A 14,494-nucleotide genomic window follows, 5' to 3' on the forward strand; every position below is an offset into this window, starting at 1 on the left:
ATTCTTCTGTGCCAGCTTGTCTTCTCTTCTCATCTTCTCTTTAGGAGAGGAGGCACTGGGAACTGATTCCAGGACCTTCCAACATGGAAGAGAGGCACTCAATTGCTTGAGCCAACTCAGCTCCCTGGTTTGTTGTGTCTCATTGTCTTTCCTCTGTGTCTCTTTTTTGTGTTGCATCATCTTGTTGTGTCAGCTCATCACACAGGCCTGCACTTTGTGTGGGGCAGCTCTCTGTGCGAGTCACCTTGCCATGTGGTCTAGCTTGCCTTCACTAGGAGGCCCCAGGAACTGAACCTGGGACTTCCCATATGGTACATGGAAGTCCAATCACTTGAGCCACATCTGCTTCCCTTGATTATTTTTCAGACATTTAAAACTGTAAAAAAACATTTTAGCTCATTGGCCATACAAAAATGTAAACAGGTTTTATTTGGCCTGTGGACCATCATGTACCCAATAACTTGAATCTCAAAAGGCTGCCCTAAAGACATTTGAAGCTTATATCTGTTAGGAGCAAAATGCAGACTTTTGAATTTAATTTAAAACTTCATTTGTGGTCAAATATTTTAAATTAAAGCACCATCCTTATAATTTTATATACTCTACAGGCAAAATATCCCTTCATTACAAAAATTTAAGAAATCATAATTTTTAAAAAATTTTCACCCACTGTCCTACAACCCACTCAATGTTGCTTCAACACATATTTTTGCATGTGCAGCAATTTTATTACACATATAACATTTTACACTTTTAAAGTAATATCAGAAACAAAGATTATCAATTCTTAAATTTAAGTGAGACCCTTACCCCCATGGTATTGATTGGAATAGAAAACTAGTAATCCAAATATTTACTACAATTGTTTATACAAATTATTTGAAAAACCATGATGATTAATAATCCAAAGAAATATTTTCAGGAATGAATATAACAATTCAATCATTAAAATAAATATAGATTACTCTCATTCTATTTGTGTTAAATATCATTTTAAGAAAATAATAAAGTATAGAAATACACTATTTCAATATTTTTAAAATGGATGTTTTTCTTTGAAACTGTTATTTCTTTAATTAAAAAAATAGATCTATAGAATAATAAAACATAATTAAATCTAAGCAAAATACAGCACTTCTTTTGGTATTTTTAGTAGTAAAGTAGGAGGAATTATAAAACTTCAGAAAACATGTCTCTAAATTAAGTTCTTTCCCTTCTAAACTGGAAGAAATAACTAAACAGATCCCAATTAATCTCAATTTGAGGCCCTCTGAATTTACATGAGATAAATTCTTCACAGACCCAAGACAGCATTATATCTTTCTTTACTTGCCCTTGTTTACTTTTATAATGTTGAGAGGAATTTTGGGGGCAGAATGTGTGAGCTATTAAAGATATCACTTTCAGGAAAGATTTATTTTCCGAAAATTGCTTACAAGTGATCAGCAACAATTGCTCTGTGCAATTTAGTCTTTAAACTATCCAGGCTAATTACTTAATGATACCATTGTCCAAAATCACTTAACCAGAGAGATAAAATACTCACGATATCTTATGTCTTGCTCACAAACATGGAATTATAATCCTTGCTAGTCAATTAGACATGGGCATTAATAATATATTAATCAAATCTAAACACATTAATAAAAGAACAAACTTACAAAATTGTAAGAGGCTAACATTTAATGTATTTTTAAAAGTGCTGATTATGATTAAGATATTAAGATACAACATAAATATTTTAAAATCAAGTAGAAGAAAGTGGTAATAATAAAGCGTATCATGGTGTCTATTATCAAATAAAGAAGGGATGGATGAAACCAAGGACTTGGGTTTTATTTCTAACTTTGTGATCAGTTTTCTGTGTAACAGAAAATTCATGCTACTATTCAGGTCTCATTTATCTCAAAATAAAGGAAGAGAGTAATTAATTAGGATCTTAAGTTTGGAAGTACCTTTAATAAATCTATGTTAATGACTTTATATCTGTAATTTGGATTTTAATGAAGTGTGAAATGTTTTGACATCAATAATCTATTAAACCTTGAATATATTTTGGCTATTTAGATATTTCTAGTCATAACTGCATGTCTTGGACTAAATGAAGATATAAAATGGAACATATCTTTCAATCTTGTACAAGCTAAAATCTATTTCATTTACTATTATTTTACAAACAAACTTGTATGTGAAGGAAACAGATTTATATACAGATGTATTTACCCAGTAGCTATATAATGGCATCTCAAACCATCCATCACTCAGGCTAATTTACCCATGTAATGTTGCTTCTTTGGTACAGCTACTCAAGTAAAGGTTAAAAAAAATTGCTCAATTTCATTTTTCTTTCTTTTCGTGCTGTTCTGAGATTTAAATAAAACTTTGAATTGAAAAAAAAGCACATGGGAGAATAAAAACAAATGTTCAAAATTGTTTTAAAGGGGGAATATGATCATCAAGTATATCCTTTTTTTATAAGCAAACCACAAAAGATAGTAATATAATATCAGTAGGATAGGATTGCCCCCTACGGCTGTAGGAAAATGCATGGAGAGAAGAATATCAGTTTAACAATATATGGACAGCTTGTAAAGAATCCTGGGGCTCTCAAATCAATATTAAAATAAAATGTATAACTTTTCCATAAGTATTATCACTCTAGTTCACATTTGTCCAAATGCTATAGGAATTCAGTGTTTGGAGAAGTTAAATATCAATCATTGTAAATACTCATACATTTATGAAAATAGGTCTAGAGCTAAACTTAGAAAGATGAGTGGAATTTGGATTCTTATAGGGTAGAAAGATTCTACTTCTAAGTAAGATGAATAGTGTGAGCAAAGCCCAAGAAATGGAAATATTTGTGAGATGTGAAGGAACTAATCTGAACAAAGTGAGGCATTATCAAAGAGAATGTGAAGTTGTGTACATTGACAATTGGTCAGAATATGGAAGACCTTGAAAGTCAGCCAAACTTTTAACTAACAATATTGAGAAATTACACAATTTTGAGGATGAAAGTAGCACATTAAAATGGTTTTGAGAAAGATCAGTTTTCAAAACACTGGAAAAGGGAGTGGGGATAGTCAAATCACAGAGGATGCTTCAAAATCCCATTGAACACTCTAATTTTTAAAAAAATTGAATTCCAAGAGCAGTGGAATATGGTATAAGATCTGTTGCTTAAGAGGATTCATCTGATCTCAGTTTATACCCAAATGAAGTTAACACTCAAACAAAAAAAAGTAATATCTAATTCAAAGAATACAACTCAGATACTAAAAAATGACTGTCTCACTCTATATTTAAAACCAATGTGACAATATATTAAGATCTGTCTGTTACAGGAAAAACATGTTAAAAAATTAGCTCAGAATTCATTTACTAATCAGTAACTTGCATTGCTAAACTTAAAAGTTTGCTTTTTAAGTAATTCAGGCTAAAAAGTCTTGGCTTATATAACAGTTTTTGCAACCTTTTACAAATAGAAGAATGTTGAGACAAAAGTTTTATATTTTAAGCAATTCGAGAAAAAAGTTTAGGGGTTAAAGTTATGTTTTGTTTAAAACTCAAAATATTCTGATTTCCCTTATAATGTAAGGTATGTATTTTTAAAGGTAAATAAAAATCATCTTGGAGGCAATTATCTGTTAAAAATATAGAGGGTCACATTAAAGTGATTCATTTTTACTTCTCTAAAGTATACATAATAAGTGATATTAGAGCTAATTATAAAACATTTTCTAATTTTAAGCACTAACAAAAAATTGATAGAGGTATCATTGTTTAAAGAAAAGGTAAAAGGCTTCTTGATTGATGGATTTTGGCTCACAAAGGGAAACCAAAGCAAAGCAAAACAACAACAAAAATGCACTTCCTAGTAAAGTATTTATACTGCTTTAAAAATGTATTTCCTAATTTTACAAACATTCTCTAGTAAGAATTGTGTTGTGATTTATATTTAAATTTTTTGAATATGACAGAACTTGAATTTAAAATTGAGGAAATAAACCTGAAATTAATGGAGGCTCAGATACGTATGTTCTTCTGTCATTTAATCAGCACTAGCACCTCAGAGATTCAAAGACATTAATCCAATGTCTTAGAGTGAGAATAAGTAACTCCTGTTGAATCTCAGTAAACATGTACATGGATTCAGGCATTCATTTCTGAAGATAATAAAAAATAACAATCCTTTTGGAAATTATTATAGAAAAATAATTTTTTCTATAACAAAGCAAATTATCATTACATGAGATGTCATCCTAGACCTTATTTCTTTAAAAATTTTATCCAGTAAAATTATGTGTTTTGGGGTATTTCTGATTAGTTAAGCCTATTGTTACATAAGAATCATTTCAAAATCAATCAGTTATATAGATCAACAAAAAGGGCACATAGAGAGAGTAGATAGACACTGACCTCATTCACTGTGGCATAGTAGCTCTCATGCTTGAACGTGGGCGAGTTGTCATTCCTGTCTCTTACCACAATTCGCACTTCATGGTAAATAACAGTGCCAACTTTTTTGTTGATGCACTGGACTTGCACCACGATGGAGTGTATGTTCATTGGTGGCTGTAACATAGAAATTGCATCTTTTAACAAAACTGAAACTTCTCATCAAAGTATATATTCGTTCAGCAACATTTTCTATACTAGTTCATTGTTAAATTATAATCTAGAAAAATTTATCCCACAGGAAGACAAATTATTTCCTTGTTCGTTTTGTATCTCAATATGTTAGTCCTCATTAGGTACACAGAAGAAGGATGACTACTACCACTATACTAGTGCTGAGATTTTATAGGATGAAACAAATATTGACACTCCTATAGTTAAACAAGTGATGATTAATAAAAAAATCCTTGGGGACAAGAGATTATATACCTTTATGTTTATTTGCATTTTTGCTAAAATATTATATGTTTCTGAGTGATACAAATTAAAATGTAGATAACCACAAGAGGGAAAAAAAAACACATTCATAATACTACCAAACAAAATTAATCATCCTGTATATTTAAAAAGATGTTTTGCTACTTTTTTCCTCTCTTTAAATATATACCTCTTATACACACAGTGAACATCATCTGATATTTGTAAATGTAGGTTTATGATAGCACTTTGATGTAGACTACTCTGCAGCTCTGTTCCATGATTTAACAGATTCCCTTAAGTATATAACACAATTTATCTAATAACTTACAATGAAATAGTTTAAATTGAAAATTTCTTGTCATTACAAACAAAACTTCAAGAAATACCCTGTACATCAGTATATGCTCAGTTGCCTAAATATTTTCATGAGAAATTCCTTGAAGGTAAACCGTTTCATTGAAAGGTGGCAGATACTTATTCAGGTCACATAGTTTTGACCTTGCAGAATTGGGATGACTGCCTATACCTATTTAACTCCAGAGTCAGACTACTTAATAATACAAAATACTACTTGGTGATGTTTTTAAAGTCTCTTCCAAGCTTATAAAATTTCCCTCTAAATATATCACTTCATCAGAATGACCTTTCCCGACCACCCCATCTAAATTAAGTACCATGCTCACCCTTCCGAATTCCTCCCTCACTATTTTTTTTTAATGAACTTCTCATCCATCACTTGGCATAATACACATTTTGTATTATGGCATGGAACTCCCTAAAAGTTGGGGTGTTCCTTTGGTCACTACTATATCCCTACACCACTGAACTGCTACTGTGCCAAACAAATAGGTATATACTACCTGAAGTAAGTTGCTTGGATTCTAGGTCTAAATCTACAACCTACTAACTTTATATGACCTAAGGAAATTTGCAAAATTTCTCTGTGCTTAGTTGCCTCATCTCTAAACATGAGGATAATAATTATAATTATACCTTCGTCACAGAATTTTTGCAAATATTATATAGGATAATACTGTACCTGGGACATATAAACATGTGAATTATTTTTATTTATTAAAACACCCAATTTTCAGAAAGGTATAAAACATGAAATCTATAAAATATGAACTAATAAATTCAGAATGTATAAGTTATTAAATATTTAGCTTAAAACCAGTTAAAAATATAACTTTGAAACTGAGATCCATGCTTATTGAGAAAGTCACATTCCACATTTATTACTGAGAAGAATGCTAAGGTGGTTGAATAGATTTAAACCTGACTGAATGACTATAAGTAGAAATAACAAAGTAGCAAATTGAAGCATCATTTAAGATACGATGAAAGTATCTATGTTTTGATATTCACTCCATTTCCTTTTTAATCACTAATATGAAAGAAGGAATTATAGTCATGTAGATAAGATCTGTGAATGTCACAAAGTTCACAAGGAGACATGAAATAGTTTTATGACCAAAAACTCTCCTACAGTCAATTGGCTACCTGTGGCAAGGGATTACTAGGTCTAGTACATACAGTGCAGTGCCCAGGATTGTGAGGAAACTGCTACCTAGGGAAGAGAGCACTTTTGGAACTGTGTAAATGGGGAAATTCGTAGGTCTAATGGACACGCATAAGACAAGATTCATGCTCACAAAGGAACAGGGAGGCTCCTACCCTTAGGCGTGAAAACTAAAGTCTAAATACTTTATATGGATAAACTGTGAGGGAGAGTCCTCCTCAAGTCAAACGGCAAAGACTAAGAAAGTCTTTCCTTTTTTCATTTTTGTTAGCTCCTGGCATTCAAGGAAAGCTCTCTCCTAATGCTAGCTCAACACAACATTAAGTAACAAATGACTCAAAACCTAAATTCAAGAGATGACTCCTTAAAATATCAAAATGCCCAGGTTTCAACAAAAGATTATAAAACATACAAAAAGATGGGAAATGATGATCCAGGCAAAGGAAAAAATTAAAACATTACATATGAGGAAGATCAGACCTAGGACATTTCAGACAAAGACTTTTGAAAAACGGACTTTAATACGCACAAAGAGCTAATTGAAAAAGTAGAAAAAAGACTAAAGGAAATCAAGAAAACGTTAGATGAACACAAAGAGAATGTTAATAAAACACCAGAAATCATGAAATGGAACCAAACTGAGCTGAAGACCACAGTAAAAGAATTTACAAAAATAATTTACAAGGTGTTCAAAAGCAGATTGGAACTGGCAGAGGGAAAAATCAGAGTACACAAAGGTAAGACAATTGAAATCATGCAGCCTAAGTAGCGGAAAGAAGGAAAAAATAAAGAGAAGTGAACAGAGCCTGATGAACCTATAGGAATCCCAGGCAAAAAAAAAGCGAGAAAGGAACAGAGAGAATATTCTGTAGTGGTTGAAAACTCCCCAAAATTAATGAAGGGTATCTAAGATGTTCAATGAACTCCAAACAGGATAAGCTCAAATAGGCCCACATTGTACCATGTTATAATCAAACTGTTGAATGCCAGAGATAAAGAGAGAATTCTGAAAGATGCAAGAAAGAAGCATCATGTTATGCAAAGGAAGTTTCAATAAGATAAAATGCCAATTTCTCACTGGAAACTATGGAGGCACAAAAACAGTGGGAAGACAAATTCAAAGTGATGAAAGCAAACAATTTTAACCAAGAATTTTACATCTTGCAAAACTGTCTTTCAAAAATGAGGGAGGGATTTAATACATTCCCAGATTTAAAAAGAAAGTAAGGGATTTTGTCAAAACTAGACCAGTTCTACAAGAAATGTTAAAAGGAGTTGTCAGTTGAAACTGACTGAAGACACATGAAGAAATGAAGATCTCAGGTAAAGGTAATAACATGGGTAAATATAAATACTAGTACTATTGTATTTTTATTTGTAACTTGACTTTTTATTTCCTACATGATAAAAAAATGCAAATGCACACAGTATAATGATAAATCAGTGGTTGTTACATTCAATGTGTAAACAAGTAATTTGTGACAAGAACTATATTAAGGTGGGGGGACTTAGGGGTATAGAAATATAGTGTATATATGTCATTAAAGTTAAGTTGGTATCGAAACCAACAAGATTAATAGAGATTTAGGATGTTAAATTTAAACTCCATGGTAGCCACAAAGAAATTATCAGAGAATATGCAAACTCATAGAGACAGAAAATACAGTACAGGTTGCCAGGGGTAGGGTGCTGGGGCATTGGGAGTTATTGCAAAATGAGTGTTGGGCTTCTGTGGGTTTGTGAAGGGAAAGTTCTAGTAAAAGGTGGTGGTGAGGGTATGCACCTGGTAAGCATACTGATTAATTCCACTGAATGGTTTGCTTGGGAGGCATTGAGATGGGAAGATAGGTTGTATAAACATATCCACAATTTTTAAAAAAGAGAAACTAAAATGGTACTGACAATTAAATGTAATTCATGATATTGGTTGGCACCAAAGAATAGAGGAGGAAAAAATGTTCAAAAGGACATCACTGGGACATTTAAAAATGGAATATAGAATTTAAGCTTTATATCAATGTTAACTTTCTTGTATTACTTAAGGTGATTGCATAAGTAAATATTCTTGTTCATAGGAACTGTGCATGGAAGTATTATGTGTTCAAGGAATATAATGTGTGCAAGGTTCTCTCAAATGTTCAGAAAATAGGTAGATAGATGGAAAGGAGGAGAGGAAGGAAGGAGGGAAGGAAGGAAGGAAGGAAAGAAAGATGATAGAGATAAAATAAGGCTAAGGTGGCAAAGTATTAAATTTGGTTGTTCTGGGTGTGTGGGAGTATGTTGAATTTCTCTGTATTGGCTCTGCACCTTTGTAACTGTCCTGTAAATTGAAATTATTTCTAAATAAGAAGTTTAAAAAAAGCTGATTTTATTGATTTGCCTACTCAGTGTATGGTCTGCTGGAACGCCAATGAAAATTTCATATTCATTAATACAAGTATCAGATGCAGAGATAGGTGTGTTATGAAAGGAACATTTTAAGGGTAAATAGGATATGCTTTCTGAACACCTTTACAATGTATAATGACATTTAAGTATGTTTAAGCTAACCAAGAGAGGATTTGGTAGATATTTGAAGGTTGTTATGAAAAGATCTATGAGATTATTCATTGTCATTCTAGATAATAGAAAAAAATAATAACGAATAAAAAGTATTACTAAGCATATGCCTTCAATAGAAGCAAGGATTTTCTATTCAAAGTGCTGCAAAATAGAATGCACTATTGTCTAAATTGGGTCCCAATACTGAAAATCTGCAAGTTTGAGTCAAAAGATCTTTCTAGAAGGACTACAGTTCAAAAGTTTTCTAAAGAAAATTTGAACCAGATGACTTTCATCTTTACCAGTAGTTCCAAGATGTCTGCTTTAAAAGACTTTTTTAAGGTCTTGCAGCTTTCAATGGTGAAGTGAAAACAGAATAAATACTTGTACTATTAGCCTTCGACAAACCTCTTTGAAGACAAGCAGGTGAATTATGTTCTTCTAATCTCATTTATCTTCCAAATATTGCAAAAGAGACCTATAAAGCCATTCCATTTCAACTTCTAATTCTACCTTGAGTGGTAGCATTGGGACAGAAAGTTCACAATCATTTTAAATAGAGGATCAAATATACCATGCACTGAGTTCCCACTTAGTCCTGCTCAGTATCATAAATTAGATAAACCAGGTCACCTGAAACCATTGTCACTCTCAGCTTCAACTCCCTGTGCAACAGTTAGTAACATGGATGAAACTTAGCTGGCCATAAATTTCAACCATAATGGATCACACTGAAGGCTAGAATTCCCTGTGACTGATATATAACATATATTGTAATCTTCCATTGTAGTAGATTCTATTCTGCAATATAAGAAGATCATAAATACATCAAATGCAGTTCTATGCTGATTAGTAAGTGTTTAGGAACTCCAAAATGCTTAGGGATGTGTTAGGGAACTTTTGGGTTTTCTTTCATAACTGGTAGCAAAAATAAGTCACACTAATTTTATCTTCTTTAATTTTATTTAATCACTATACTCAAGAAACAAAGAAGGAAAAAATTGGGTATACCATGTGCTGGGGTAATTAATTAAAACAACTGCCAGTTATATATTCTTAGACATATATATTCTTCTCCCAGTTTAACACCAAATTTAAGATATGGACTATAGTTAGTAGCAATATTTTGGTGATGCTCTTTCATAGTTTGTAACAAATGTTTCAGAGCAATGCAAGGTGTTAGTGGTGGGGTGATATATGGGAACCTTGTGTAACGATATTCATGTTAGCTTTGTTCACAACCTTTACTATACACTTACTGTTTATGTATGTTCGTGTATGTATTATATACTTCAAATAAAATTTTATTTTAAAAAAATCAATGCTTAACATAGTACTCAGAATGTATAACTGCATATTTGCATAGCAGTATGTATGGGTACATATGGGTTTTGATAAGGATAAACAGAGTTCAGGAATTATACACACCAACAGTAAAAGAAGGTTAACTTTGAAAAGTGAAGCTGGGAGAAGGAAGTAAGGAAAGAAAATTTTCCAACTAATACGTATGAATTTTATAATTTGTAGATATTTAAAAAATAAAAAAAATAGAAAATTTTATTGAGTTTTTCACTCAGGATTCAACATGTAAAGCGATATAAATATTGGAGATTACGGCATACATCTTCAACCTAAGGGGAATTGGGCTTTTCTAAAACTCACAGCACTTAAGACCTATGGAAAATAAAGTTTAACAAACTTGAGTAGGAATCAATTTTAACTTTCATAAAGTATAAGCAAAGTTTATCCATTCCTCAGAGAATGAATGTTTCTTGTCATGATTTTTACTCCTATGTGTTTATTATCTGAACAAAATGAGGAATATTCATTGCTGAATAAACTAGAGAACAGTGAAAAGAAATAAGTGTGTGCTAGGAAAAAACAAGTAAAAATAAGCTTTAAAGTAAATGGCTGACTAGAGCTGTGTGTTCTTCACAAATTAAACTTTTCACAATGAAGAGTATATTTATAGAAAATGTTGTCTGTAGAAGGAGACTTGGGTTTGAAAATATAATTAGGTATATGTAATATTAAGATAAATTTGTAAATATTTCATAATAAGTTATTAAAGATATTCAGTTTATTTAAGAGTAGATGTTTTTATATGCAAAATCCAACATGTGTGGGATTAATATGATATAGTTCTTGTATGCAAAGAATAAATATTGTAAAGTTGACATGAGATGTACATAAATAATTAAAATGCAAGTTAAAAAAAAACAAGAGAATTAAATAAAGGCTATAGACTTTGGAGCAAGAAAGCATATGTCATTGTTAACATCAGTAAATATTCCATATAGAAAGTAGCATTTAAAACATGTCCCTTTTCTTCATTGTAGGTAACATTCAAATGATGACATGGAGTAGAGGTGACTTCAAAGCATTAGGTTCAAAAGAATAGGAGTGGAGACGTGGTAAGATTAGGAATAGTTCTGAAATCTTAGATATTATTTATTTCTATATAAGGAAATGAGATAGACAGGCTGAAGCTTGATTCTAAAAAACTCATGGGCCAGATAAAACAGTTTGCAATGAAAAGACTCCTGTTGACAAGATCAGATCTATATTCTGGAGCAATGAATCAAGGAAAGGTTTAATCAAGAAAGATACTAGATCAATAACCTCTTCCATCATCAAGGGAGGCGTGGGGTGAGGGGGGTGGGGGGTATATGGGGACCTCATATTTCTTGAATGTAACATTTAAAAGAAAACAAAGAAAAAAAAAGATACTAGAAACAAGTAGGAGATGCCCAAAGTTTCAAGTGAGAACAAAAGAGAGCTTATAATGACATTAGGCTAATGGATACAAAGACTCGCTGTGGAGATAAAACTACTAATACTAAATATTGACCAGGGCAGAGGAGTAGCTCTTTGTGCAACTACCAGCTTAGAATCTGGAAAAAGAGAAGTTAATATGTTTGGGGTTGTCATGAACATAATCTCTCTCTATTCAGAAACTTTTAAAATTTTGCCCAAGTTCTGTGATAAGTATTGCAGAACTGCACCAGAATCATTTTTTTCTTGCTACTTTAATGCTAATTATTATCATCAATATTATTTCATGGTCAATACTGAGTAGAGAAAATTGGTTAAGTTAGACGATAATTTGACATTTTGAAGATTCTTATGTGATGCTTTTTTATTATGGAGCCTCTTCATTTTCAAGCCAGGCAACAAATTCTGGTTGTGTTATCATTCATGAATATTCTTCATTTTACACCTTCTCCTTTTCTTTAAATGCAGAATATTTATGTAACTTTCATAAACATGGATAAAGATAAGAATTAAAAATGACCATTTGGGAAGGACTTATGAACCATACCTGAAAATTATCACAGTTCATATTTATACTACCTCACATAAAATTCTGGCAATTAAATAAAAAATATTTAATTTATCCTCAGAAATTTTTATGAGTTCATTCATTTATTCAATAATTTTTTCAACATTTAACTTTAAAAATATTTATGGTTACATTAAATTTGCCTTCAATTCCATGTAGATATGATTATTCAAATATTCCCATTAAGAGATAGATTATGGCCTCTGTGAACAAGGTATAGAAAACATGATTTAGGGCATATTCTCTGAGAAGTACACCATCTATGAACTGCTGCCGAAAGGCCAATTCTAGTTAAACAGGGATCAACCACATGACCTGCCTCCCTGGCTGCAACTGACTCAGGACATTGAGTATTTAGATGTTCTCTTTCACTAATTTAGCAAAACACAGTAACTGGTTAGTCTGTAGTATTGTATTGGAAGTTTACAGAGAAATTGAAAAAACACCAAAGCAGCAAAAGCCAATTCCAAACCAAAGAAAAAGGGGAGCAAAAATATAAGTGAACAGTGTAGTCTGATCAGCAAAGAGAAGAACATAGCAGACACAGAGAAATGCAGACTAGAGAACTTGCAACTCAAGAAGACCAAGTAGTTTTTTCTGTTCCTGATAAATTTCTGATTTTCCTAAAACCAAATTATGCTTCATTTCTGTGATATTGATTGTCTGAGTTTGACAGGATACTATGACAAATACCACACCATAGGTTGGCTTAAACCACAGGAATTTATTGGCTCACAGTTTCAGAGGCCAGAAGTCCCAATCAAGGCATTGGCTAGAAGGCTTGTTTCCTTCTGGGGTTCCTAGCATCCTGGCTCGCTGGCAATCTTTAGGGTTCCTGGGTTCTGATCCCTGCCTCAAGTCACATGGCGATGTCCTCTCCTTTGTCTTCTTGATTCTGTTGACTTTTGGCTTCTGACTCCTCCCCATTGCTTTCTCTAGGTCTGAATTTCGTCTGCTTAGAGCATTGCAGTAATTGGATTAAGGCCCACCCTAGTTCAGTTGGACCACACCTTAACTAAAATAGTATTTTTAAGAGGGCCTATTTACAATGGGTTCACACACACAGGAACACGGAGTAAGAATAGGAATGCATCTAAATTGGGGAACGTAATTCAATCTAACATGCTGATATTTTTTAATACTTTCCCTCATTGACTTGAAGTTATTTGAGGGTATTTTCTGTGCCTTTCTTATAAGCCTAAGAACATCAATTAAAATCAGAATATTCTTAGAAAGTTATTGTTGTATGTCAAGGACTCAGTGGAAAAATTTCCATTAAGAAAAAATTTCCAGAGCATTGTCCCCTACGGATGATTAAAATAAATTCTAGCCCAAAGATAACAATATGGAGGTTTGACAGTCATTTGTAGGGTCAAACGCTAAATGTTGGTTCTATTTTGCTATTCAGAGCAGTCACATTTTTAATGATACATAGAATTCACAAAACAAAGCAAAGAATTTGGACAACACTCTAAAGAATTACATTTCAGATACATTTTCTATATTTTAAAATAAAATACAAATGTTTGGGCATTTTTTTTGTTATTAATACAATTATTCAATAATAATACATTTTTTATAAATACTTAGCTTTTGGGTAAAACCATATGTGTTTGATATTAAGTGGAATTTAGAATATATTAGGAATATACACACATTTATATTCAGACTGCACTATTTACAAACAGAATCTATATGAGAAAAATAGGCCCCTGCACATTTTTCAAATGAATTACCTGTTATATTTTTATAGGAAATATTAACTAGTAGTATAAAGAAATAAGGCCAAGAAAAAATATCTACTAAATCATATATTACAAGTCAGTATGAATGATGTTAAACAGTAAAGTGAAAACAAACAACAGCTCCCCAAAAAAGACTAAAGTCATTTCAAATGCATAAACTGTACAATTATTTTATTTCAAGCACTGCAATTATTTAGCAATATTGGCAGGGAAGTATATTGGTACAACACATTGGAAGGACAGTTTAGTAAAAGTCACTGATCAGTAATTTAATGAGTTTACAAAATAATAGGAGAGGTATCCAAATTTTCATGTACAACATTTTTCACTGCAGAAATCTGTAATCATCCAAGAACTGCAACCAAACTCAATATTAAAAAGGTGACTGATTCAAAAAATAGTTTTGATTTATTTATGCAATAAAATTCTATGCAACCATTAGCCATTGTGATTATGTAAATA

At 32.0% G+C, this 14,494-nt stretch overlaps 1 protein-coding gene across 1 annotated transcript in view; it reads right to left on the reverse strand.

Moving 5' to 3' along the window:
- Positions 1-14,494, reverse strand: part of LOC101441123 (protocadherin-15) — a 1,917,137-nt gene that overhangs the window by 622,228 nt on the left and 1,280,415 nt on the right. The window contains exon 7 of the mRNA XM_058298874.2: positions 4,423-4,578. Within this exon, the coding sequence (XP_058154857.1) occupies positions 4,423-4,578 (156 nt within the window). The remainder of the gene's footprint in view (positions 1-4,422; positions 4,579-14,494) is intronic.

Source organism: Dasypus novemcinctus, chromosome 6, assembly GCF_030445035.2.
Source record: "Dasypus novemcinctus isolate mDasNov1 chromosome 6, mDasNov1.1.hap2, whole genome shotgun sequence".
Classification (NCBI taxonomy): domain Eukaryota; kingdom Metazoa; phylum Chordata; class Mammalia; order Cingulata; family Dasypodidae; genus Dasypus; species Dasypus novemcinctus.